This window comes from Prionailurus bengalensis, chromosome C1 (assembly GCF_016509475.1).
Source record: "Prionailurus bengalensis isolate Pbe53 chromosome C1, Fcat_Pben_1.1_paternal_pri, whole genome shotgun sequence".
In the NCBI taxonomy this organism is placed as follows: Eukaryota; Metazoa; Chordata; class Mammalia; order Carnivora; family Felidae; genus Prionailurus; species Prionailurus bengalensis.
In genome coordinates, this window is record NC_057345.1 from 213599318 (window position 1) to 213625960 (window position 26643).

At 46.1% G+C, this 26643-nt stretch overlaps 1 protein-coding gene across 1 annotated transcript in view; it reads right to left on the bottom strand.

Annotated features, from left to right (window-relative positions):
• The window catches only part of SLC16A14 (solute carrier family 16 member 14), a 33825-nt gene extending 7675 nt beyond the window's left edge, over nucleotides 1–26150 (bottom strand). The window contains exons 1-4 of the mRNA XM_043578109.1: nucleotides 25581–26150; nucleotides 16267–16538; nucleotides 8414–8557; nucleotides 1941–2918 (exon numbers count right to left, since the gene is read on the bottom strand). Coding sequence (XP_043434044.1) covers nucleotides 1941–2918; nucleotides 8414–8557; nucleotides 16267–16525 — 1381 coding nt within the window. The 5' untranslated portion in view covers nucleotides 16526–16538; nucleotides 25581–26150. The remainder of the gene's footprint in view (nucleotides 1–1940; nucleotides 2919–8413; nucleotides 8558–16266; nucleotides 16539–25580) is intronic.
• Nucleotides 26151–26643: the final 493 nt, after the last annotated feature.

The following is a 26643-nucleotide window of genomic DNA, read 5'->3' on the forward strand; positions in this document are numbered from 1 at the left end:
GGGACTTAAAAATGAATGTGTTGACACAAGCCTTCTGCCAGTGGGGTCGGAGGATAGGATATGACTGTATGATCCCTAGAGAGACTAGGAAGGAAAGGGCCGGGAGGGCTTTGTCCTGCAGCCATGGGGTTCTTTGGTAGAGGTATTCCTGCAGAGGATATGAGAATAAAGGGCCAGGAGGGGCCAGGCAAGCAGGGGGTGGGGGCACCCGAACGGGTGAGGCTCTACCAAGTCACTTGAAATCACTGCACAAAAGCTCTGGCAGCTTTGATGACAGCTACCGGCCGTGACCTCGCAGCCCTGTCAGCCACCTCTAGGTGGCACCTATGTGTTGATGTCTGGCCCCAGCCCCTGCCACACTATGTGGGCTCCTGCCTCCAATCTTTGGACAGAGTTGACTTCGTCACCTTCGCCCAGTACCTGGCCTCTTGGGGGCTGAGTCTACCTGCTGATATGTTTTCCACAAACAACAGGTTCAGAGAGATCCCGGCTGCCCTAGGACTCCTGAGTACCCGTGATTTCTGGTACGCCTACTGCGGGAAGCAAGTTCCTCACTGAACGCAGGTGAACGCGTGGGAGAGAGCTGGCCCCGGATGTTGTCAACTGGTGGCCTCTGGGCCTCTGGCGGGCAGAATGCCCCAAGTCTCCCCAGCTGCTCCCGTCCTAGTCCCTGGAACCTGTGAATGTTACCTTACGTGGCAAAAGAGACTTGGCAGATGGGATTGAGTTAAGGATCTCGCGACGGGGATTATCCTGGACTGTGCAGCAGAGCCGATGTAACCCAAGTGAAGGAAGGGAGCAGGAGAGTCAGAATCAGAGGAAGATGAGAAGCTGCTTAGAAGGTGCAGGAAGGGGCTAAGAACCACAACTGCAGGCAGTCTCCAGAAGCTGCCACGGGGAAAAAAATGGGTGCCTCCACGCAGCTTCCAGAAAGAAGGCGGTTCTGCGGCCACCTTGCCTGTAGCCCGCTGGGATCCAATTTAGCCTTCTGACCCCTACAGCTATAAGGTAATAAGTCTGTAATGTTTTAAGCCCGTAAGTCCGTGGCAGTTATCAGAGCAGCGACAAGAAACTGCTACCGGGCTAGACCCAGCTCCTTGGTGTGTCCCATGGGACCTACGCGCAGTGTCTTAAACATCTGGAAATGTCATGATAATGACGCTTACCATGATGAGCAGTCCATAATGTACATAATTGTGGAACCACTATGTTATACACCCAAAACTAATATAATGTTGTGTGTCAACGATACTTCAATTAAAATAACATAGGGGTGTCTGGGTGGCTCCATTGGTTAAGCGTCCAACTCTCGATTTCGACTCAGGTCATGGTCTCACGGTTGTGAGATGGAACCTGGCGTCGGGCTCCACACTGGGCACGGAGCCTGCTTGGGATTCTCTCTCTCTCTCTCTCTGTCTGTCTCTCTCTCTCTCTCTCTCCCCACCTCTCCCCTGCTCATGCTCTCTCTCTCTCTCTCAAAAAAAAAAAAATTATTAAATTTAATTAAGACAAATCTGGAAACGTCACCTAAGAGCTCAAGTCCTAGTTTTCCTTTGGAAACAGCAGCAGCAGCAGCAATACTAACGATAGAGGATCTGGCAACAATTTTCCAAATTTCTTGGTGACCGAGATCTGCTGGAGGTGGGCGGAGGCTGCCTCCTCCAGATGGGGTAGGGCTTCTGTGCGATTCCACTGCCCACTTACTTTACTAGCCCGGCTGCTTATCTTGCGGATACAGATCAGAAATTCATCTCATTCTACCTGAAAGAAGGACCGTTACCTTGCTAACATTTACAAATGAGAAGCTGGGGGGCCCAGAACGGGAAGAAAAAGACGCACGTGCACAAACGGGAACTTCTTTCTTGGACTTCAAAGCGCAAATGAGAACACACCCAGCTCTCTACATGTGCTCGAAGCTCTGAAAACCTCTCATGGTTTACCTGCAAACGGTGGCCCGAGCAGCGCGGAAATGCCATTGGCACAGATGATGATGCCGTAGGCGTTGGCCAGGTGCTCGATCCCAACCAAGTCTTCAGTCACTACGGGCATCAGGGAGAAATAACCACTGGAAAACCCTATCAGGGCGCAGATGACCGCCAGGCCGGCGTACGTGTGCACCAGCGGCAAGATGAAAATACTGAGGACGAGGGTGAAGTTGGCCATCAGGAAGACGTTCCAAACGCTGATGCAAGGTAAGTCGGCCACAACGCCCAGGATCACTTTTGCAAAGATATGCACTATTGCTATAATTGAGGTCAGAGGGAAAACATCGTTTTGCTCGGATAAATTATACAAATTGACTATTTCTGGGAGGTGGATGAAGGGGACGACAAAGCTGCTGTAGGCAAACAGAGCCCAGAAAATGAAGGCGACAAACATCCGATTAGTGAAGAGCGAGGCTGCTCCAAAATAGCCCGAGTACCAGGCTCGGAAGCCCTTCTTGACTCTCCTGGTCAGCTGGCTCGCCGTCTTCAGGACCCGAAAGGCGCCCATGTTCTGGCCGTGCCCTGCCTTCTCTTGGCCCGCCTGGGTGGGGAGGTCCCCGAGGGTCTCCTCATTCCTGGGCCCGCCACCCTTCTCTTCTGCTCCGTCCAACTGTCCGCTTGACTTGGATCCAGGGGACTGAGCCGGGACCACCTGTGGATCCTTCCCTCCACGGTCGTCGTTGAGCTCCTTCCCAGGAGAGAGGGGCCTCATAAGCGCCCCGCAAACACACAAGTTCAAGGACACAGCGCCTTGGATGAACATCGCGTTCCGCCAACCGTACTCCGCGCACAGGTACTTGAGCAAAACCGTCATGAGGAAGGTGCCAAACCCCGTCCCGGTGGTGCTGAGGCCCTGGGCAAGGGCGCGTCTCTTCTGAAAGTACCTTCCCACCATGACCACAGCCGGCAGGTAGGCCATCCCACTTCCAAAGCCTGCGCGGGTTGGACGGGGAGAAAAAGCACACAGCGCCACGTAAGTGACCGTCTCCAGACCTTGCAGCATTTCATTATCATAGTCTCTATACTATTCGGTTTTAACTTTTTTCTTTTTTTTTAATGTGTATTTATTTTTGAGAGAGACAGAGACAGAGTGTGAGCAGGGAGGGGCAGAGAGAGAGGGAGACACAGAATCCGAAGCAGGCTCCAGGCTCCGAGCTGTCAGCACAGAGCCCGACACGGGGCTCGAACTCACAAACTGTGAGATCATGACCTGAGCCGAAGTCGGGCGCTTAACCGACTGAGGCACCCGGGCGCCCCTCTATGCTATTTTTTTTACACCAAGAAAGAATAATGTTCCTAACAAAGAAGCTCAGTGGGTAAGCCCGGAGCGGGTCATCCGTGGAAGTTTCTAGTCCCTCATTTCCCTACGAGGCTTTGCAGCATAGCTTACTCCAATAATGAAGTAAGCCAGCATGCTCACATCAGAAGATCCGAACGGATGCAGGCATGAAAAGATGGGTGACTGGACAAATAAACGGATGCCAAGGGCCCTGCTGTCAGCGCTAATTGTACTAAGTACCCGGGAAAGTATTTACGTACCAGTGGCCACAGAGCAATTCCAGGCAATTTGGAGAAGTCTCAGAAATGGGTCCATGTGTTCACAAATGTATAGGAAGAATAAAAGGAATGTACCCATAAATACACCCAGCTACTGGACGTGAGAACCACAGGATGCTTACTTGTATCTCTGATTTTTACTGCTATCTTTCTCAGAAAACGGCAACAGTTTGTGTTTCCATTGACCAAATTAAAATGCTGGTGGGGGAGACTGTGTGTGTTGGGGGCGGGGGGACAAGAGAGCTGGGCTTTCTACTTGCTCTTGCTACAAACCTAAAACGGCTCTAAAAAGTGAATTTGATTTGATTTGATTTTTTTTAATTTTATTTTATTTTTAATTTTTTTTTCAACGTTTTATTTATTTTTGGGACAGAGAGAGGCAGAGCATGAACGGGGGAGGGGCAGAGAGAGAGGGAGACACAGAATCGGAAACAGGCTCCAGGCTCCGAGCCATCCGCCCAGAGCCCGACGCGGGGCTCGAACTCCCGGACCGCGAGATCGTGACCTGGCTGAAGTCGGACGCCTAACCGACTGCGCCACCCAGGCGCCCCGAATTTGATTTTAAAAAATGAAATGAAATGAAACAAAATGCTGGCCAGGAGGTCGTGGTTTGCATTCTTAACTTATAGGTACAGTGGAAACCCTAAAAGCCACTTCAATGACCATGGGGCGCCATAGATGGGGCTAATGCGCCATAATGCTTAAGACGTCCTGACAGGAGAATGGCGGCATGATAGTACGAAAGAGACTTTGGCCGATGTCGCTCCCCAGAGCTGAAGCCTCCTTAGTTCAGCATCGTCTAATAGTTTCAGAATTACCTGAACTTAAAAGAAGACCAGAGCAGTCATGTACGCAAATACAATACGAACTACCATTAACTGAGAGCCAACAGTGGGCCAGTTGCTTTATAGGCTTTATTTGATTTGGGTTTCACAATAACCTGGAAATTAGCTGTGGTGTTGCCTCCCCCCCCCTTTTTTTTTGAGGGAGAAAGAGAGAGAGACGGGGAGGGGCAGAGAGAGAGGGAGATTCTCAAGCGGCCTCCCCGCTCGGAGCAGGGCTTGACGTGGGGCTCAATCCCACGACCCCGGGATCACGACCTGAGCCCAAATCAAGGGTCAGATGCTCAACTGACTGAGCCACCCAGGCACCCCTGCTTCAGCCTGAGTTTCTAAAACCAGCCTCAAGAAGCCACCTGCCCCCTTTATTTACCTGAGAGCAGTGATATTTATAGCAACTGTCAGAAGGCAATGATCTTCAACGGTCTTCAGGTGGACACCCTTGTTTTAAAAACAATCAAGCTGGGGCGCGTGGGTGGCTCAGTCGGTCGAGCGTCTTGATCTTGGCTCAGGTCCTGATCTCACAGTTCATGGGGGAGAGCTTGGGACTCTCTCTCTGCCCTTCCCCTGCTCATGCTCTCTCTCTCTCTCTCTCTCTCTCTCTCAAAAATAAATAAATAAACTTAAAAAAAAAAAAAGAATTAAGCTAGCTTCCAACTGATTCCCAGCAGAAGCAGGAACATGTCCCCAAGCCCCCTTGCAAGCCTCCATGAGGGTAATAATAATAATTTGCATTATGTGAGAAATGAGCAGGAAGAAAATGGCTATCCTTAATTTTGAACTAAACTCTAGATTAATCTTTATGATGTTTAAGTCCACAAACAAAACACCCAGAATCTGTCATATCCTAACATTCAAAGAGGCAGAGAAAAATATCCAATAGTCCATAAACACAATTCCTCCTCCCCCTGACTGTAAAGCAAATCCTGCATATATCATTTTGTGTGCAAATATTTTAGAATAAATCTCTAAATAGAAGAATTCTTTAACCAGCTTAATCTGAAAAAAAATGAAGAATTTCTTTCTTTCTTTTTTTCTTTTTTTCATGTTCATTTTTGAGAAAGAGACAATGCAAGTGGGGGAGGGGCAGAGAGAGAGGGAGACACAGAATCGGAAGCAGGCTCCAGGCTCCGAGCTGTCAGCACAGAGGGGCTCAAACTCATGAGCCGTGAGACCATGACCTGAGCCAAAGTCAGACGCTCAACAGACTGAGCCACCCAGGCAGCCCCAAAATGAAGAATTTCTTGCTGTCATGACATATCCAGAAAGGGTTTGAATTTCTAATTGTCTCAGAAATGACTACATTTTCTTTAAAAACTTGTTTATCTAACCAGGGTCCAAATAAGGCCCACACAGTGCTATTTGTTGGCATGAATTTTAAGCCTCTTGAAATTTCTCTGGTTTTTCCTTGAAATTTATTTGTTGAGAGAACTGGGTCATTTGTCCTGTGAAATTTGTCATAGTCTGGAGTTTGCTGAGAGCACAAAGCAAGTTTAATTTTTTTTTTAAATGGATTTGTTTCTGACAATAGCTAGCATCCTAAATTTAATGTGGTTATGGATTTCTAAACACCAGCAGAATCAAATGATTAATAGGAAGAGAACTGAAGTACCTAAGCATAAGCCCTAATTCTAACTCGGTGTACCTACTAGACAATCTCATGTGTGAGGGAAAAAAACCTCCAGGCCCAACGTTGCAAATATCTATTTCCCTGTTATGTTATCCATGCCGTTAACAGCATCCTCCCCTTTCCTAAGGTGGCTTTGCCATCGGTAATGGGCAGGGGTATTCCATAAGCTTATAGGACAGGCCTTACCCAGGACAGGGATATGTGGCTCGAGCCCAAGGGTCAAGCAAGGCCCTGCTAATGTTCAGACCTGGGCAGGGCCCTGGAACAATTCTCTACCACACTCGAGTTCAGAGGAGGGGCTACAGCCCTACCAACGGGGTAGAGGAAAGAGGCCCAGAAGGGGAAAGAAAATCCTGTGGTCCTGGGTCAGTGTGCATGGGGGAAAACGTGTCTTCAGGAGACAGACCTAAGAAAATGGAGCACTGGTAAACTGAAGACATGTGTCCAGACTCCCCCTGCTGAATAAGGTTGCTCGGACAGACATTTCTGCCTAATAGGATATTCCACATGGTTTTAATTGTTTAGGTGTTCAGAAAAAGAGAGAGATACAAATAAATCTGTCTCAAATACTTTTTGGAATGAAGAAGGATAGCAAACATAAATTGTAATGACAGCCCAGGGTTTTGCGCGTGTGTATATATATATATATATATAAGCTAACTGATTTAGCAGGATTTTCTAGTTAAGTATAGTTAGATATGTATTTGTGGATGAGGTGGATACATTTATTTTCAGGGACTTTCTTTGGGTGTTTCCTGTATAAAAAGTGGGAGCCATAGAGTGCTCAAGATACACTTTCCTTTCATTAGCCTCCTGATTTTCCTTCTACTTCTTTAGACCCAGAAATATTTGTTGAATATGTAAGTGAATGAAGAAGGAAATGAATGAATGTGGAAACAATATTATTCAAAGGTCAAAAAGCAATTAACTGCAAGAAATAAAGTTCATTTAAACAAAGAACCTAATCCTAGAAATCTCTGAATGATGAGAACTCAAGTCTCAGTTTTTAGGATCAAGTCCTAGTCTGTATAACCAAATACCAGCACATCAAGTTACAGGGGCCCCATATGTCTGCCCGGAGACCCCAGTGTGGCTCCTTGATCTCAGCAGGAGTGTTTATTTCCTCACCTCTAGTATCAGAATCCCAGTGCTGGCTCTATTCATTGGACCGTTTGGGGGAAAGTTGCTAAACTTCTCAGGGAAAACATCTTAAGTTGTTCTTTCAGAGCTGTTACCAAGTCCTTCAGATCAGTGGTTTTCAAACTATGCTTGGAAGGACACAGAAATGCTTTATGCGGATTGATGTAACTGACAGAGAACCAGCCTGCCGACTTATTTGGAGGGTAGGTTTTTGTGTTCAGGTCTCCTGCTATCATAAAGCAGGCACTTCCGCTTATACTATAATAAAGATGTTGCATTCTATACAACAATTACACATTAGCTAACACCTACTGAGGACTCTATTTTGTGGCAAATGCTGTGCCAAGTGCTTTCTACAGATTATCTCAATCATTTCAATAATCCTGTAAACCCATCACTCTTCCTTATCCCATTTAGCGGATAAGTAAACTGAGGCGTAAGCAGGTTAAGTGATTTGCCCAAAGTCACACAGATAATAAGTGGGGGGAAAAAAAAGCGCAAAACTTCCAAACTCTGATGTGTAACTCTTCTTCCAACACTGTCATCAAGGTGTCATTTATCGGGATTGAAGCTCTGTACTCAAAAAGGAAAGTCAGGCTAGCTCTGGTTCATTGCAATAGAATTGTACAAGAAACTACTCATCTGTTGCGAGTTCTGCTACCTGTTGATAAAGGAAATTACGGCCGGGAATGTGTTTTGCAGAACGGATATGCAAACCACGTTGCCTAGTGGCCAATTCTTACCTATTCACTGGGCAGTGACACTCTCTGCTCTGGACTTGCTTCTCAGTCTCTACATATCTGTGGATTTTGTTGCTAATTTCACTCATTTGAAAGGGGCGGAAGGAGAAAATAATTATCCGATGATTCATGCTCCATTCTGCAGTTAAGTGAGAGTATGTTATCAATTCTCTCCATATTTGGTCTGTTCACCTATGTGAATTATTTTGAATTGTATTATCACCTTCCCTTTCCTATTCCTCATAAGAAAGAAGACTGGCAACTTAGAACCAATCATGGGAAATTTAATGAGATTCTAATAGGAAGGCCAAGTGCGCTCATTAGGTTGTTTTTCCACACTCAAGGCATATTTAATATCTTATATTAAAAAGTGTTTCCTGGCGTATACGGTGGGGTGGGGGGGCGGGGAGGAGACAGAAGGACACAATATTTCAATGGGTCTCTTTTCTCCGTAACTATTCATTGCCAAAATGCCCAACAGATAAATTTAAAATCGAGTTTAAAAAAGATCACCGTGCTTACCAGCTGTCACTCCAAAGGTGATAAAGAGATAATGCACGTTTGCTGCATAGGCACTCAATACCCAGCCGAGGGAGTTCACCAGCCCTCCAATTATTGCGGTCCGGCGACACCCACAGGTGTTAATAAACAAGCCGATGAAAGGTCCTGAAAACGGAAAGGTCATTGAAAACGGAATTGACCGACGGCGTTTTATATTCGTGCTCTCTTAATCAATCCTCACTTGAAGACAAAGACTACAACATTACTAGGGCTGTTAAATACAAAGAACCAACTCCCCCATTGCTTTATATGCAAAAGGATTTGCATATGCAAAGTGGGTGTCAGTAACCGCAGTGGTGCGTGAAACCAAGGTTCTAGGTTTTGAAGGAAGACAGACCTGAAATAAATAAATAAGTTCATTCTCTGGCCCACAACAGAGGTAAGGTCCTAAACTAGTGGTCTTTGGGCTTATTCAGCCCGTGGATGCATTTTTAAAATCCAGAACATAGTTTAGGGATGCCTGGGTGGCTCAGTCTGTTAAGCGTCTGACTCTTGCTTTTGGCTCAGGTCAGGAGTTCAGGCCCAAGTCATCGGACTCTGTGCCGACAGTCTGCTTGAGATCCCGTCTCCCTCTCTCTCTCTGCCCCTCCCCTGCTTGCTCTCTCTCTCTCTCAAAATAAAAAAATAAAATAAACTTAAAAAAAAATCCAGGGGCGCCTGGGTGGCTCAGTCAGTTGAGCGAACGACTTCGGCTCAGGTCACGATCTCGCGGTCCGTGAGTTCGAGCCCCGCGTCGGGCTCTGTGCTGACAGCTCAGAGCCTGGAGCCTGTTTCAGATTCTGTGTCTCCCCCTCTCTGACCCTCCCCCATTCATGCTCTGTCTCTCTCTGTCTCAAAAATAAACGTTAAAAAAAAATTTAAAAAAATCCAGAACATAGTTTAAAAGATGTTTTGGATCAGTTGTCAACATTTAAAAATTAAGAGCATTCACAACAAATCCAACGGCAACACAGAGTCCAGTAGCTTCCCACACAGCCAAGACAGCTGGAGCTGCTCCATAGCTGTGTCAACGCTTGACTTTGCCACTGTCACCACCCTTCCCGTTAGTCCTGTGCTTGGCCTCCTGCCCTCATTTATATTAGCTGTTATCTGAGTTTTTGACTCCAGACCTAAGGGGGGTACAGGAAGGAGTTCCCAGTTCTCCCACGCTTCCAGCCAACAGCTGAGAGCTTGTGTTCGTGAGGACACCCAGATGCAAACCACATTGAAAAGAACTCATCGCTTCATAGTGTACTTCAGCCCCCGCCGACTCTCAGTCCCAGACTGGCCCCAGCAGGCTATTCATTTATGACACCGTGCAGAAGATTCAGGAAGACGCTTCCGTGCACAGCCGACGCCACGCTCACAGCAATACTGTATCGAGCGACACATCCTTACTGCTTACTTTCTTATGACGCTCTAGTTTTTGTCGACCCCCTGTGTTTTCTTCCTGATTTTGTGGTAACTGCTGATGTCGTGGTAACTGCTGATGTCACAGAAGCTTAACGCTTGCCTTGTGATCACTGATTCCTTATCCAAAAAGCAATCTGTATTTTAGCTCTACGGTGTGAGGTTACATTCAATATTTGGTAAGATGGCACATTTTTTTTTTTTAATTTTTTTTCAACGTTTTTTATTTATTTTGGGACAGAGAGAGACAGAGCATGAACAGGGGAGGGGCAGAGAGAGGGAGACACAGAATCAGAAACAGGCCCCAGGCTCCGAGCCATCAGCCCAGAGCCTGACGCGGGGCTCGAACTCACAGACCGCGAGATCGTGACCTGGCTGAAGTCGGACGCTTAACCGACTGCGCCACCCAGGCGCCCCAAGATGGCACATTTTAAACATCATCTTACTTTTGATCATTATTACTTTTTACAGTTATGGAAACCTATATTCCAGTGGAAATATTTCAGGTTAAAAAGTTGTTAAACTTGGGGCTCCTGGGTGGCTCAGTCGATTAAGCGTCCGACTTCAGCTCAGGTCATGAGCTCACAGCTGGTGGGTTCAAGTTCTGTGTCGGGCTCTGTGCTGACAGCTCGGAGCCTGGAGCCTGCTTCGGATTCTGTGTCTTCCTCTCTCTCTGCCCCTCCCCTGTTTAGGCTCTGTCTCTCAAAAATAAATAAACATTGAAAAAATTAAAAAAAAATTTGTTGAACTCTAAGGAGCTTCCCCTTTTAGTCCAAACCAAAATAAAATTTTCCTTTAAACCTCTAACTATATTCATGTACATATTTGGATGCATAGTTTGCTAATGAATTTTTTTTGCCTAATGATTGTGAGAGGGCCTAATCCTAAAAATTATGAAGGTAATGATTTATTAATTTAATTAACTCTGGCACAATACAGGAAATAATCCAGTAGATAAGCCTCTTAGAATAAACTTAATGTAGTATATATATTTTATATAAAATAACCACATGATATATATAATATATAAACTAAACACACTGACATAAACATCTGAGGCAATTATTGGGGGCAATAATTCTGAAATTCAGAAGCCATAAGTTGAAGCTGTGTCTTTGATTTCTTCACAAATATTTTTATTTTTCTAAACTCACAGTCACTTCAGCACTCAAATCTCAGATAAGTGGATAAAAAAGAGAAAAAATGCACGATTCATCGGTCTGCTGTTAATAGGCCTTTTAAGCTTAAAAGTATGTTCAGAGGGCACCTGGGTGGCTCAGCTGGTTAAGTGACTTCGGCTCAGGTCATGATCTCATGGTTCATGAGTTCAAGCCCCATGTTGGGCTCTGTGCTGACAGCTTGGATCCTGGAGCCTGCTTCAGATTCTGTCTCCCTCTCTCTCTGCCCCTCCCCCGCCTCGTGCTCTCTCTCTCTCTCTCTCTCTCTCTTAAATAAATAAACATTTAAAAGAAAATAATTTTAAAGCATGTTCAGGAGTTCCGGAGCATGATCATATTTTGCATGTAACAGAAGGTCCCAGAAACAAGTTTTTCTGTGATACTGCATGTTTATGGAACACGGCATTGAGAAAGCATTTGGGGAAAAAGAGGGCAGGGGAATTCCCAAGTAAGAGCAGGCAGTCCTGTCTGAAGGAATGTTCTATATCAAAAAGATAGGATTAATTGCTTTACTGATAAGGACAGTAAGTTGGTAACCGTGTCTGCCTCTTCAGTTCGTCTCTCTTGTGCCGGAGTTCAGCAAAGTCAGCCCAAGCAATGTTGTGATTCCTCCATGGTTACAAAACACAGATAAGTCAAAAAAAAAAAAAAAAAAAAAAAAAAAAAAAGGAAGTCAGACCCAAGCTTTCTGATTCCGTTCCATTTAAAACAAAAATTTTTTAAATCTTTATTTTTGAGAGAGAGACAGAGTGGGAGCAGGGGAGGGGGAGAGAGAGAGAGGGAGACACAGAATCCAAAGCAGAATCCAGGCTCTGAGCTGTCAGCACAGAGCCTGACATAAAGCTCGAACTCACAGACTGGGAGATCTTGACCTGAGCTAAAGTCGGACCACTTTACCCACTGAGCCACCCGGGTGCCCCATGATTCCTTTCCATTGTCTAATGATTGCTGATGGCCAGTTGGAATCTCCAAGCTCAAATTACCGTTTCACCCCAATGAAAAGAACTCCCTACGTGGTCTAAGGACAAGGGGCAAAGGAGCTGGTGGGTCGTCTGGCTATGATTCCCATTGTTGTGGAGAAACTCAGTGTTCTGGGAATGAGATTCTACACTTTATCAGACTCTCCTCTTCAGAAGGAATCTGATTTTGGCCCATTTCCCACGTAATAAAGCTGCGGGGAACACGATGAGGAAGTCACAATTACTTGCCCATCTCTGCATCTCATAGGTTGGAAAAAGCTCAGGTGAGGAGAGAAACAATCTGAGGTGACCTTGGCATATAATCATGGATGAAAGTAGGTAGTTCGTTGAACTCCTGGCCTCTTGGGGTAACCCCTCCCTGCAATAGAGCGTCCAGAGCCTCTAAATCAATGACACCCCACCTTGGCTGAGCATTGGCGTCACTTAAGGGCTTTAAAAAAGACCTGATGTTTGGGTCCCCTCCCAAGAGGTTATGATTTAATGGTCTAGGTGCAGTGTGAGTGGCAGGGATTTTAAAGCTCTCCAGGGGGATCCGATGTGCAGTCAGGATTGACAACTGCTGCTCCAAATCTACTTAGCAAGTAAGTAAACTTTTGCAGCCAGTAGATTCCCCTAACAACATGGCTTCCACCAAGAATTATTCCAAGGACTATCACTAAGGCTGCTCTAGATACGACTGAGGTGATTACATTTTGTTAAAAATTGGGACCTTCGGCAGGAAACTGGCAAAGTCTGTGCTGGCAAAGAAGGAAACAAAAATGAAATTATTGAATTTCCCATGTGCAAGCTACTGCCCAAGAGAGAGATGGCTTTCAACTCTGTAACGTAATTCCTGGGTATCTATCTATCTATCTATTTATTTAGAGCGAGTGAGCAGGGGAGGGACAAAGTGAGAGAGAGAGAGAGAGAGAGACAGAAAGAGAGAATCCCAAGCACTAACAGTGCAGAGCCTGACGCAGGGCTCGAACCCATGAACCATGAGACTGAAGTCAAGAGTTCGAAGCTCAACCGACTGAGCCACCCAGGCGTCCCATGGATTTGTTTTTTCTAATTTAAAAGAGAAAACCCAATATGCTTCTAATGGTTAGAAAGTGAAAACAATTTATATTTATTCACTTCAAAACCATTTTCAGTTCTCCTTTCAAATAATGGCAGACAGTGTGGTGTGGAAGACACGATTTTGGAGTCCAGTGGACCAGCTTTGAAGCCTGCCTCACACTTGTCGGCTGTTCGACCTTCAGTTAGTTGCTTAAAGTCTGTGAGCATTGCGTGTTCTTCCTACGTCAGAGAGAGACAACGGTCTGGCTCTAGCGTTGTTGTGGGATCAAACAAGATCATATACATAAGGTGCATTTGGCATGTAATAAATGCTACATAAAGGAGAGATGTTCTTTTGGGTTTCTGGCTTGGAAAAATCCCTATATATCTGTAGCCACCCTGTATCAGGCAGCTTGAGATGATGAATGGCAGTTTAAGACGATGATAAGATAACAGACCTTTTATTTGTATAACTATGAATGTTTCTGGGTTATGATTTCCAAGGCAAAAGATATTTATCTGGCAGGCACCCACCCTTCCTGTAGAAAGGTTAGTCTACGCACTGAAATTACGCTGTCTGGAATTCACGGACGTTCCAACAGAATTCTGAACTACCTCCCAATAAAAGAGGACAATCACATCTCACCATGGCTCTGAGTTAGGTGTTCTTATTGTGAGGGTCCTATTCAAAATCATTTCCAATAATTTCAAGACTGGCTTCCATTGCTTACTTTTGTAGAACTTGTGAAACACAAAATCGTATCTAAGACAACCTTATTGGATGATTGGAAATGGGACATTTCGTATGCTGGCTTTTTGCGGACTCTTCTTTTTTGCGGTAGATATGCGCTTCCTAGATTGAATCTGTAAGTGTTTTGTTCTACCCCTCAAAGATTTGTTTATTGTAAAGATTTTATTTATTTTTAAGTAGTCATTACACCCAGCATGGGGCTCGAACTCACAACCCCAAGCTCAAAAGTTGCATGTTCCACGGACTGAGCTGGCCAGGCAGCCCTTAGAGATTTAGTTTTTAAAAAGTAAGAAAAACGGGGGCGCCTGGGTGGCGCAGTCGGTTAAGCGTCCGACTTCAGCCAGGTCACGATCTCGCGGTCTGTGAGTTCGAGCCCCGCATCAGGCTCTGGGCTGATGGCTCGGAGTCTGGAGCCTGTTTCCGATTCTGTGTCTCCCTCTCTCTCTGCCCCTCCCCCGTTCATGCTCTGTCTCTCTCTGTCCCCAAAAAATAAATAAACGTTGAAAAAAAAATTTTTTTTAAAACTTAAAAAAAAAAAAAGTAAGAAAAACGGATGTTAAGTGTGCTAGAAGCACAGTTTTCCTTCTGTGACCTACTGAAAAGGCTGAATCACATCCAACACAAACGTAGCGTATTCCCTACACTGAAGCAAACCATCCTCCATTTTTCGGATGGCAGTCCTTGTTTTAATAAGGCCAGTGCAGGGTTGAAGGAGTCAGTTCCTTAATGTTGCAGGCTAGACGATGTGTCCGTAATTCCCTCACACACATAATGGTGCCCTGATGTAATTTTAAAGCAAGATTAGTATTAATTCCCTTTGATAAACATGCCTGCTCCACACACATCTTGAGGAATAACACTTTGTCCTTGCTTTCCATTCTTAGCACTACCATGATTATTAATGTTGTTTGTATTATCCAATAACACTGTCTGAATGCCAGCCAAGATCAACAAATCTTTGAGTCGGATTCAAGCGATTAATTACCAACGTGGAGATCACTGAAAAGGGAGGCTTCCATCAAACACACAGATGCCTGTCCTACCCAAACTCTCACAGAACCAGAAAAAGATTTGAGGCCACTTATGTTTCTAGTATAAAATATATTGTGAATACTTGAAACTAAAGAGAAATCTGATGTAAAATTGTGGCTTTTACTTTCAAGAGATAAGGCAAGGGGAAGCACCTGGTTGATAAGAGATGCTTATTATTAGTTGACAGTAAAAATTGTTTAGTTCCCAAAAGGAAACCCATGGGCCATAATAACATGTTACATTTATGATAATTGTCTAGCTTGGTATCTCCAACTGCCTACGGATTGCTTTCACAGATTGGTGTGCGTTCAGGTTTAACTAGAAAATATATTATTATTCCTTCCTGTTAGCTAGATCAGAAACCTTTCTAAAAGGAGCTTAGTAGATTTTTCAACAGCATAGGATTGATATCTCAAATTAAATAAGTGGAACTCTGAAATAAGATTGTTGCTTGACTTTTATGGTGTTTTCTCTACATTTTTTTTCTTTTACAAATATTCGTTAAGTATTAAAGAATTAAAGTAGTTAAGTATCATTACATCTGTAATGATGTATAATGAATTACAGCAGTCAAGAAAACAGAGTTCAGGGCAAAATTTTTTAATGTTTATTTGTATTAGAGAGCGAGACAGTGCATGAGTGGGGGAGGGGCAGAGAAAGACAGAGACAGAATCTGAAGCAGGATCCAGGCTCTGAGTTGTCGGCCCAGAGCCCGATGCGGGGCTCGAACTCACCAGTTGTGAGATCATGACCTGAGCCTAAATTGGATGCTTAACTGACTGAGCCATCTAGGCGCCCTGAATGAAGCAAAATTTTTTAAATGATCAGTTTTTAAGACACTCCAACTTTTTATAATATTCAAATAGTAATATCAGACAAAATGACAAATACTGTATGATTCAACTTACATGTCATAGAGACAGAAAACAGAGTGGTGGTGGGACTGGGGAGTTACTGGTTCACGGGTACAGAGTTTCAGTTTCGGATGATGAAAAGATTCTGGAGATGGATGGTGTTGATGAATGTACTCAATGGCAATGAACCGTATACCCAAAAGTGGCTAAACGACATTTTTTAAAGTTTATTTATTTATTTTGAAAGGAGGGGTGGGAGGCAGAGAGAGAGGGAGCTAGAGAATCCCAAGCAGGCGCCTCTCTAACCATGCAGAGCCTGATGTGGGGCTCAATCTCACGAACCGAGAGGTCATGACCTGAGCTGAGATCAACAGTTGGACACTTAACCAACTGAGCCACCCAGGTGCCCCTACCTAAAGGTGGTTAAAAACGGTGAATTTGATGTTATATATATTTTGCCACCATAAAAAAAAAAATAGTGCCATCATTAACATCTAGTATCTAATGTTTCAACAGTATAAAAACATATTTACAGTGGAAAACTGTCAATTTATAATTATTCAGTTTTATAAGAGTTCGCACACGAACGTACCCACAATCAAGGTGATGCCCATGCTGAGGGAGCTGACCCACGCAGTCAGGCCACGGCTCTGGTGGAATTCTTCAAGCCACTCCACGTTGAGGACTCCCAGGGCCATCTGGGAGCCCATGATGAGGATGTGCACGAAGAAAGAGGAAAGAACCACCATCCAAGCCCACCCACTGTCAATGTTTGGGTGGGGCTTAAGCGTCTTCTTATCTTTGGGGTCGTCTTCAAAATCATACCCAATATCTTCATGACTTGTATACATTTTCCAAGATTTTCTGAAATACACATGACAAATAATTTCCTTGTACATCAACCCAAAAGTATCTTTATCTTCCTTGGACAGCTCTACCTCCCCTTTTGTAACCAAAGTGGCCTCATCCTATCAGACCTTCAGATTCGATTTGTCATTGTGCAGATTTGGGAGCACTCCTTACTTCTCTACTGCCGAGCACTTTTGTGAAACCTGTTGCATCTTTATATCAGTGTTATTACCCACTTTTTAAAGAAATGGAAATAGACTCAGAGAAGTGAAATGCCTTTCCCAAGTTCTCATGGCCAGTAAGTCTGGCTACACAGGAACCTAGGAATCAAACTCAGCTATTCCTGACCTTAAAGCCCATGCCTTGTGTCCACTATTGAGATGGGGACTGACAAGTGACAACAAAGATGTCACAGAAGGCAGACATCTGGCCTTAAACAGGCTTTCGGGGTAGTTTTGCCTGGGTAGGGCCCTTGGCAAAGCATCTGGTTCTCATTTTGTGTGTCTAAGTGTTCCATGTGTTCGGTACAGCCAGAGTAGATTAGCCTCAGAAGACCAACTCATGTGAACCCAACTCAGGAGAGACTGGTAAACTAGAAGGCCAATTTATTATTTCTACAATGGGAGATATAGCTTTCTAATAACAGTGATTCCCAGGTCTTATACACAAGACACATGTTTTTACCCATTCCGCCTACCCCTATTCCAGCATTCCCTGGGGAACTAGAAAGCTGAGCGCTGAGTTTGTACAGGAAACGGGCATGATGACTCATGCTCTGCATAGATACATCTCAAGATGTTTGGAGGAGAGACCTGGGGGTTGGATGGAACTGGAGGGGGGCTGTGATGCCGGGTCTGGTGAGGACTCTGGTTTCATCTTTATTTTTTAGGATGATCATTGAGGGCATGTATGAGAACTGAGGATAAAGAGTAGAAGGACACACAGAGACAGTAATCGTGGAGCTGGTGGAACGGGAGAATTGGTCTTGACCAGGAGGAGCAGTCCATCCCCTGAGACCAGAAGAAGCAGAGGGTATATGCAGATGACATGCCCAGTAGTGGTATGAGAAGTAACACCTGATGGTCTAATTCTTGGGTGAAGTAGGAAGTTAGGTCACCGGCTGACAATGAAGAGGATGGTGGTTATGAAGGCACATCAATGTTTAGGAAAATGGAAGAGACACGGTTGCCTGCCACAAGTGGCAATGACTGTCAGGGAGTCCGGAAGGGGGAGCTGAGCCCTGCAGGGCATCGCTGCAGAGTCACAGGAGTGCAGCACCAGGGACAGAGCGCTGGAAGCACCGCCCCGGAAGCTGGCAATTAGAGCATCGCTGAGCGTCCTGAGGGGAGAACTTTAAAACAACAAACCACTAAAAGTTGGTCTGCTTTTTATGATCGCTATGTGCCTGCAAATCCAGACGACATCACTGATAAAATACTCCTCTCCTCAAAGATCTTTTGCTGGTCAAAGTTTCAAACAATTACATTTGAATTTTCTGTCTGTAAGCTTCAAATCAGCATGGTGCTGTTACTTATCCTTTCGTAGGCACTGTATCATCCAAGGGAGCTATTTCAGAGGATCCCTGGTTATACGGTTGGCCCTGACACGCAGGTGGCCCCAGTTACGCACATCTGCTTTGAGAGTAAGTGCCTATGAGTTCAGAACTGTTGGATCTCTCTGTGGCCCAGAGAAGGTCTGAAGCTGCTGTGATGCCACATGTCACCACCTTCAGCAGGACGGTCGAGATGAACTGACAGCACGGTTATCGTAGAGATGAGGAACCGGAACTTGAGTTCTTCACTCCTGTCACTCTATATGCCTACTTGGGAGATTTTATGTTGTTTCAAATGTAAAATAGCAAATGCATGAGTGCAAGATGACAACCTTCGTTTTGGAAAGTGAAATTTGCAGGCAATACATGAAATGTCTTACTCAATTTAAATGATGTCTTTAAAATAGACATTGATTCCCAGCAAAGAAATAGAATTAGTAATCAAAAATCTCCTCCAAAACAGGAGTCTAGGGCTGGAGAGCCTTCCAGGGGAATTCTACCCCTGGAACATTTAAAGAAGAGTTAACACCTATTTTTTTGATGCTGTTCCAAAAAAACAGAAATAGAAGGAAAACTTCCAAACTCATTCTATGAAGCCAGTATTACCTTGATTCCAAAACCAGACAAAGACCCCACTAAAAAGGAGAACTACAGACCAATTTCCCCGATGAACATGGATGCAAAAATCCTCAACTAGATACTAGCCAACCGAATCCAACAATACATTAAAAATATTATTCACCACAACCAAGTGGGATTTATACCTGGGATGCAGGGCTGGTTCAATATCTGCATAACAATCAATGTGATTCATCACATCAATAAAAGAAAGGACAAGAACCACATGATCCTCTCAATCAATGCAGAGAAAGGACAAGAACCACATGATCCTCTCAAATGCAGAGAAAACATTTGACCAAAACCAGCATCCTTTCTTGATAAAAACCCTCAAGAAAGCAGGGATAGAAGGAGCATACCTCGAGATCATAAAAGCCATATATGAACGACCCAACGCTAATATCATCCTCAATGGGGAAAAATGGAGAGCTTTCCCTCTAAGGTCGGGAACACAACAGGGATGTCCACTCTCGTCACTGTTATTCAACATGGTATTGTAAGTCTTAGCCTCAGCGATCAGACCACACAAAGGAATAAAAGGCATCGACATGGGCCAGGAGGAAGTAAAACTTCCGCTCTTCACAGATGACATGATACTCTATATGGAAAACCCAAAAGATTCCACCAAAAAACTGCTAGAACTGATCCAGGAATTCAGCAAAGTCGCAGGATATAAAATCAATGCACAGAAATCGGTTGCATTCCTATACACCAATAATAAAGCGACAGAAAGAGATTCAAGGAATCTATCCCATTTACAATTGCACCAAAACCCATAAAATACCTAGGAATAAACCTAACCAAAGAGTTGAAGAATCTACACACTGAAACCTATAGACAGCTTATGAAAGAAATTGAAGAAGACCATGCTCCTGGATCGGAAGAACAAATATTGTTAAAATGTCGATACTACCCAAAGCAATCTATATATTCAATGCAATCCCTATCAAAACAACACCAGCATTCTTCACAGAGCTAGAACAAACAATCCTAAAATTTGTATGGAACCAGAAAAGACCCCGAATAGCCAAAGCAATCTTGAAAAAGAAAACCAAAGCTGGAGGCATCACAATTCCGGACTTCAAGATATATTACAAAGCTGTAATCATCAAGACAGTATGGTACTGGCACAAAAGCAGACACTCAGATCAATAGAACAGAACAGAGGACCCAGAAACGGACCCACAAATGTATGGGTCCACAACTAACCTTTGACAAAGCAGGGAAGAATATCCAGTGGAATAAAGACAGTCTCTTCAGCAAGTGGTGCTGGGAAAACTGGACGGCAGCACGAAGAAAAATGAACCTGGACCACTTTCTTACACCATACACAAAAATAAACTCAAAATGGATGAAAGACCTCAATGTAAGACAGGAAGCTGTCAAAATGCTCGAGAAGAAAGCAGGCAAAAACCTCTTCGATCTTGGCCACAGGAACTTCTTACTCAACACGTCTCCGGAGGCAAGGGAAACAAAAGCAAAAATGAACTACTGAGACCTCATCAAAATAAAAATCTTCTGCACAGTGAAGGAAACAATCAGCAAAACTAAAAGGCAACCAAAGGAATGGGAGAAGATATTTGCAAATGACATATCAGATAAAGGGTTAGTATCCAAGATCTACAAAGAATTTATCAAACTCAACACCCAAAAAACAAATAATCCAGTGAAGAAAGGGGCAAAAGACATGAATAGACACTTCTCCAAAGAAGACATCCAGATGGCCAACCAACACATGAAAAAATGCTCAACATCAGGGAAACACAAATCAAAACCACAATGAGATACCACCTCACACCTGTCAGAATGGCTAACATGAACAGTTCAGGCAACGACGGATGTTGGCAAGGATGCGGAGAAAGAAGATCTCTTTTGCAGTGCTGGTGGGAATGCAAGCTGGTGCAGCCACTCTGGAAAGCAGGATGGGGGTTCCTCAAAAAAATAAAACTAGAACTACCCTACGACCCAGCAATTGCACTACTAGGCATTTATCCAAGGGATACAAGTGTGCTGTTTTGAAGGGACACATGCATCCCAATGTTTATAGCAGCACTATCGACAACAGCCAAACAGCATGGAAAGAGCCCAAGTGTCCATCGATGGATGAATGGATAAAGAAGATGTGGTATATAGATACAGTGGAGTATTACTCGGCAATCAAAAAGAATGAAATCTTGCCATTTGCAACTACGTGGATGGAACTGGAGGGTATTATGCTAAGTGAAATTAGTCAGTCAGAGAAAGACAAATATCCTATGACTTCACTCATATGAGGACTTTAAGATACAAAACAGATGAACATAAGGGAAGAGAAGTAAAAATAGAAAAACGGAGGGGGACAAAACGTAAGAGAACAAACAGGGTTGCTGGAGGGGTTGTGGGAGGGGGGATGGGCCAAATGGGCCAGGGGCACTAAGGAATCTACTCCTGAAATCATTGTTGCACTATGTGCTAACTAACTTGGATGTAAATTAAATAAATAAATAATTAATTAAAAAAATAAAAAAACAGACATCGATTCATTTTCAACTGATTATTTTATTATTTTATTTACTATTTTTAAAAAAAAATTTTTTTAATGTTTATTTATTATTAAGAGACAGAATGTGAACAGGGGAGGGGCAGAGAGAGAGGGAGACACAGAACCGGAAGCAGGCTCCAGGCTCCGAGCTGTGAGCACAGAGCCCGACACGGGGCTTGAACTCACAAACCGCAAGACCACGACCTGAGCCGAAGTCGGGCGCTTCACCGACTGAGCCGCCCAGGCGCCCCTATTTTATTATTTTTTTAAGGATTTATTTATTTAGGTAATCTCTACACCCAACGTGGGGTTCAAACTCACGACCCAAGATAAAAAGAGTCGCTCTTTGCTCTACCTACTGAGCCAGCCGCGTGCCCCTCAATGAATTGTTTTAAAACAGAAGAAAAAATAAGGAAATAATGATCATTATGAACCACACCACATGGATATTACTAACTGTTCTGCTGTACCGGACGAAGGAGGAACGAACGATAATCCTAAATACACAAGGAATCCCTTCAATTGTGGGGCTCTCTCAGCAGTGTCCTGGTGTGGACAGGGTGGCGGGGACGGCGAAGTAGGTTGTGGTGGACCACACAGTGCCCACAGTCTCCTTCTCTACACCCCAGAGCTAAGAGCTGTTTTTACCTTTTTTAAAGGCTCTATGGTCCATGAAACTTAAAATACTTACTCTCCGGACCTTTATAGGAAAAGCTGGCTGCTCGCCAGACTGGGGCTTTGGTTCTGGCTAAGAATTTTTTGCCAAGAAGTGGGTGTTGGGAAACCAAGGACGCCAGTGGAAGAACAGCTTCCAATGGATCTGTCCTGGGGCTCATCTGGACTTTCCTTTTCCCTCACATCCCGTTCTCATTATTATTTTTATCTTTTAAGTGATCCCAGGTCTTAAACACCCATCCAATTCTCAACCACAACACTTCCTGCCCACATTATTCCTCTCTGCCCGGGTCCTTTTCCTTCTCCCTGTTTTGCAGACAGCTGGGAGGGATAAAATGCTATCTTGCTATGTGATTTCTGCCACCCGGTCCCCTGGTCCCTGCTCCCCTCTCCTCACCTTTGACCTGTGCGCTCCAGCCCTGAGAAAGCACCGCCCTGACCTTGGCACAGTCTCTCCACCTTCAGGACATGACCTTCTCTTCATCTGACTTTTAAGGACCCACTTCTCTCCTTCGAACCTCCTGTTCCTCCACTGTTCCTCCAAGATTCAACTAAATTATAAGAGCCAAACCTTGATATGGTGAGAGAAAAATGTGGAGGGAGGTTGCTCTTTGGCTGATGGTCTTAAAGTAATTTTCCTTCTTTTAGTTTATCTCGTTGGTTAAAAAAAAAATCACAATAAACACATATTAACTTTATGGTAACAAAATAAAAGTCCCTCTCTCTATCTTCTAACCATGATAGACATTATCTGGGATCAGCTGTAGATTAGTGGCTGACTGTAAAAGAGAAGCAGATGATTCAGGAGCCACTTCCCCTGGGGAGCCTAGTCTGCCACTACCCTCCTCTCCCTGCAGCGAGAGGATGGTAAGTGATGAGGCAGTCCTTGCTTCCCAAAGCTCAGGGACCAGAAGAGAGCCGCCCTGGCAGAAGGCCCAGCGGACAAACCTACAAAGGTATCAGAAGGGGTGTTGGGTGGCTGTCTTCCCTCTGTCCCCGCTACCTGTATGCAGGATCTCAGGGGGCCAGAAAGAGAAGAATCAGGTGGCCTGACAAGGGGTGCGACTGGCCTAGATGAAGACTGACACCCTCGTTTTCAATCTGGGGGATAGTGCTCAGCCCTGTCCAGGAAGACAAAACAAGCTGGCATTTCCCGAAAGTCCGTTTACATCTACGAAAAAGCTTGAAATAATGATACAACAAGAGTTGTAGTTTTTCACCCCATGACTTGAAACAGCAAGCATTTTCCTAAGCAACGGTAAGAACTTTAGAGTCTTACTGAATTATTAATTTTATGGGTTAAGAGATGCATTTGCCATTGAGCTGCTCTCAACATTTCCAGTTTATTTGTTCATAAATAAATGACACTGAGTAGCATTTAATTGCCAAGTTTTATTCAAGAGGCGTAAGGGTGCATGTGGTGTTAGTGTCAAACGGAGAGCACTGGTGGGGGGTGAGGGGCTAAAACGAAGTCCTATTCAGTCCTCAGGAGGGCCCTAAAGATATTACCAGGCAACAGAGTCATCTGAGTTTCATATCCTAATCTCTCGGTTAGTAATTCCTGTTTTGACTAATCACAGTTAACCTACTGTCGGACCACGTTAACTAAAACAAAAGACAACAGAAAAACATATTTCTATTTCCCTCCACCCCCAAGTTTGCTTTAAGCGTTTATATCATTATAAGATACAAAATAACCATTTGAGTATTATAATCCTAGTCTACAGCCAGTGAGAGAGAGAGAGAGAGAGAGAGAGAGAGAGGGAGAGAGAGAATGAACTGGGGAAGGTTCTGGACCACCCTGTCTCCCAGGCTCCCCGTCTTTCTACACCACATGGCCTTCAAGCTCTCCCACCTTGTCCACATCCTGACACATGCATAAAACAACATGCATGGGGCACACTGGGGTAAACGGAGGCATAGAGTGTGGGGCTTCCTCTAAGGATCAACATGAAAGATGGAACCCATTCTAGGCTGGCCTGTTGGAAGGTCAGCATACAACATGAGGGCCTTGAACCCAAGAAGGTGAAGGAAGGCAGTGGGAAGATTATGGGACCAATAGTCAACCTTCCATTTGCCCCCAATGTGAGTTCACAAATGGTGAAGAATTAATCATAAACGTAGGGAAGGCTATGAAAATGGAGGCCAGCTACATATACGTGTGTTCACAAGTTGAGGTGAAAACAATTTACAGCCAGCTGGACTGTATCAGAGATTAAAACAATTCAATTTTCTACAGCTCTGTTATGGGAGTAAGTTTTATAAGCAAGTCTTTCGCTTTTAATTTGGCTTCTTTGATGATGTTAGCATGCAGTGAGTTCTGTATAAGCGACAAGCAAAGGGGACAGCGCCCCGTTAAAACGGAAATTACAACCTTCCAGAAAGGTGGACAGAGCTTGATGGTGCGTGCCCCTCCAATTGGGCTCTAGGGATTCTTCGCCCTCTAGACCTGGTGTGCACAGTAACTCTTGGGCCTTTAGGGGGCGCACTTGAGCCCAACAGGCTGAAGAGGTTTGGGGCTGAGACGGTTGGGGAGCTGGGCGAGTGCAGAGAGGGCGGCGCAGAAGAAATGGAAACTTTCAGCGTGGGTTCGCGCTGTCCTGGGGAGAACCAAACATATAAATGCCTTTTATGGGCCAGGGGATGTGCTGGGTGGCTTCTCCACACCGATCCTGTCCGGTTGGCATCAATGTCCCCATTTCACAGATGAGGAAACTGAGCCTATTTGTCGATGGCGGGGGGGGGGGGGGGGGCGGGGAGGATGAAGCTTAGAGATCAAACTAGCAGGTAGTGGAGCCAGGACTGCGGGTTTCCAAAACCTGTTTTATCCACCCCACCATCTGTCTCTGTCTCTCTCTGCCACACACACACACACACACACACACACACACACACACGTCAGACAAGGCGAAAAGGAATCTCTCTAATCCTTGACAATAATCCTCGCTCACCCTTGCTAATTAACCCGAATCAACTTTTCCGCGGAAAGAAAAAGGGTTAATTGGTAAGCAGGGTTCAGCTCCTTCAACATCGCCAATGGCCTCGGTGGCGTTTGGCCCGGTGATGACCCGCCGGGCCCCTCGCCCCGTCTCCCCCAGCCCCCTTTCCTCTCCACGGAGGGGGACTAGCACCTGCGCGCCCCGCTCGGGGGCTCCTCGTTCGCCCCGCGCCCCCCGCGCCCCGAGACCCCCATCCCGCGCAGCCGCGTCCAGCGGCGGGCTCGGAACCCGCCAGCTCCGCGGGGAAGCGGGCCGAGCGCAGTCCCGGCCGCCCGCGCGGGGAGGCAACCCCGAACGTCCCCCGGCCGCAGCCCCCGGTCCCCCTCTCCGCTCCGCCACTGCCCGGTTCGAGTCCCACGGTGGCCTCGAGGAGGCGGGAGCGGGGCCGGGCCGGAGTGCAGGGGGCCCCGTGCGCCCTGCCGGACGCGCGCGGGGCCCTGGCCGCCGTGGGGAGCGGGGCGCGCGTCCCCGCGCTCCGCCGGGGTCCGCGGCCCCCCGCCCGCCCCGCGGTGGCCTCGCCCGCAGCTCGCGACCCCGCGCCTCGGAGCAGCCCTGCCCGCGACCCCCCCCCCCCCCGGCAGCCTTCCCGGCCCGGCCCCGGGCCTGCGCCGCGCCTCGCCGAGGTCCCCGGGGTGCAGCGGTCCCCCGCAGTCCAGGGTGCCCCCGGTGCGGCGCGGCCTCGGGACACTCACCGCCCGCAGCCCGCGGGGCTGCGGCCTCACTCGGCTCCCGGCCCGGATCCCCGAACTTGCAGTTTTCCTCGGAGCCCCCTGAGCGGCTGGGCGTAGAGATTTGTTGCAATGTCGCCCAGCATCCTGGATGGAGATGCCGGGGGCTGCGGCTCGGCTCTCCGGCCGGCTCCGTGCGCTCGGCGCCCGGCGCCCGGGCTCCTCCGCCGCTCGCTGCCAGGCCAGGTGCGCGTGTCGCGGAGCTCCGAGCTCCAGGCCTCAGTCCGTGTGGCTTTAAAAAGGGTACGTTTGGAGGTGCCCGAACCTAACCCGGGCTTTCTTCCAATCGGTGCAATTTCAAATCTCCACGCTCGTTCATTCCTATACCGGCTAATTCTGGTTTGGCAGGAAGAAATTGCAGTTCACCTCACGTGCACACTCTTGTGGCCGGTTGAAGTTTATAGCTTTGGCTGAGGCTCGCGAATGCTCTGCACATTTATAACCGGAGGAAAGGGTTGGAAGCCTGACCCAACACGCCCGCGAGAGAAGTACCTTCCCTTTCACCGAGAGAGCGGAGAAGCGAGGAACAAAGCCCTCGCCCAAGTCTGGGCCGCAAAATATGGCAGTTTGTGGATGGAAGAGTCGAGCAGGTCTTGCAGGGTTCTTGGCCAAAGAGGACTGAAAATCCCTAATTCTTTGTCCCATTGCGGGTCCCTCCCTCACCGCTCTCTCTCCAGGATCTGCCCTTTTTGTCTGCTACACGTTCAAGGGCACCAGGCACACATTTCATTTCACGTGTGTGTGCACCCTGTTGCCAACACAATTCTTCGCCCGTCGGAAGTTTGCAGTATTTGTTAAGAGAATGTGAATCAATGAAGCCAGTGCTATTTTACCCTCCCCCGGAGGACTTTGTAGGCGTTTTCTATTGCTGTTGTAATAAATTACCACAACTTTAGTGGCTGAAAACACAAGCCTGTGATCTTCCAGTTCTGGAGGTCAGAAGTCTGAGTGGGTCTTACCCCGGGCAAAATCAAGGTGTCGACCCAGTTCTGTTCCTTCTGGCAGCCCTAGGGAAGAGCCGGAGGTT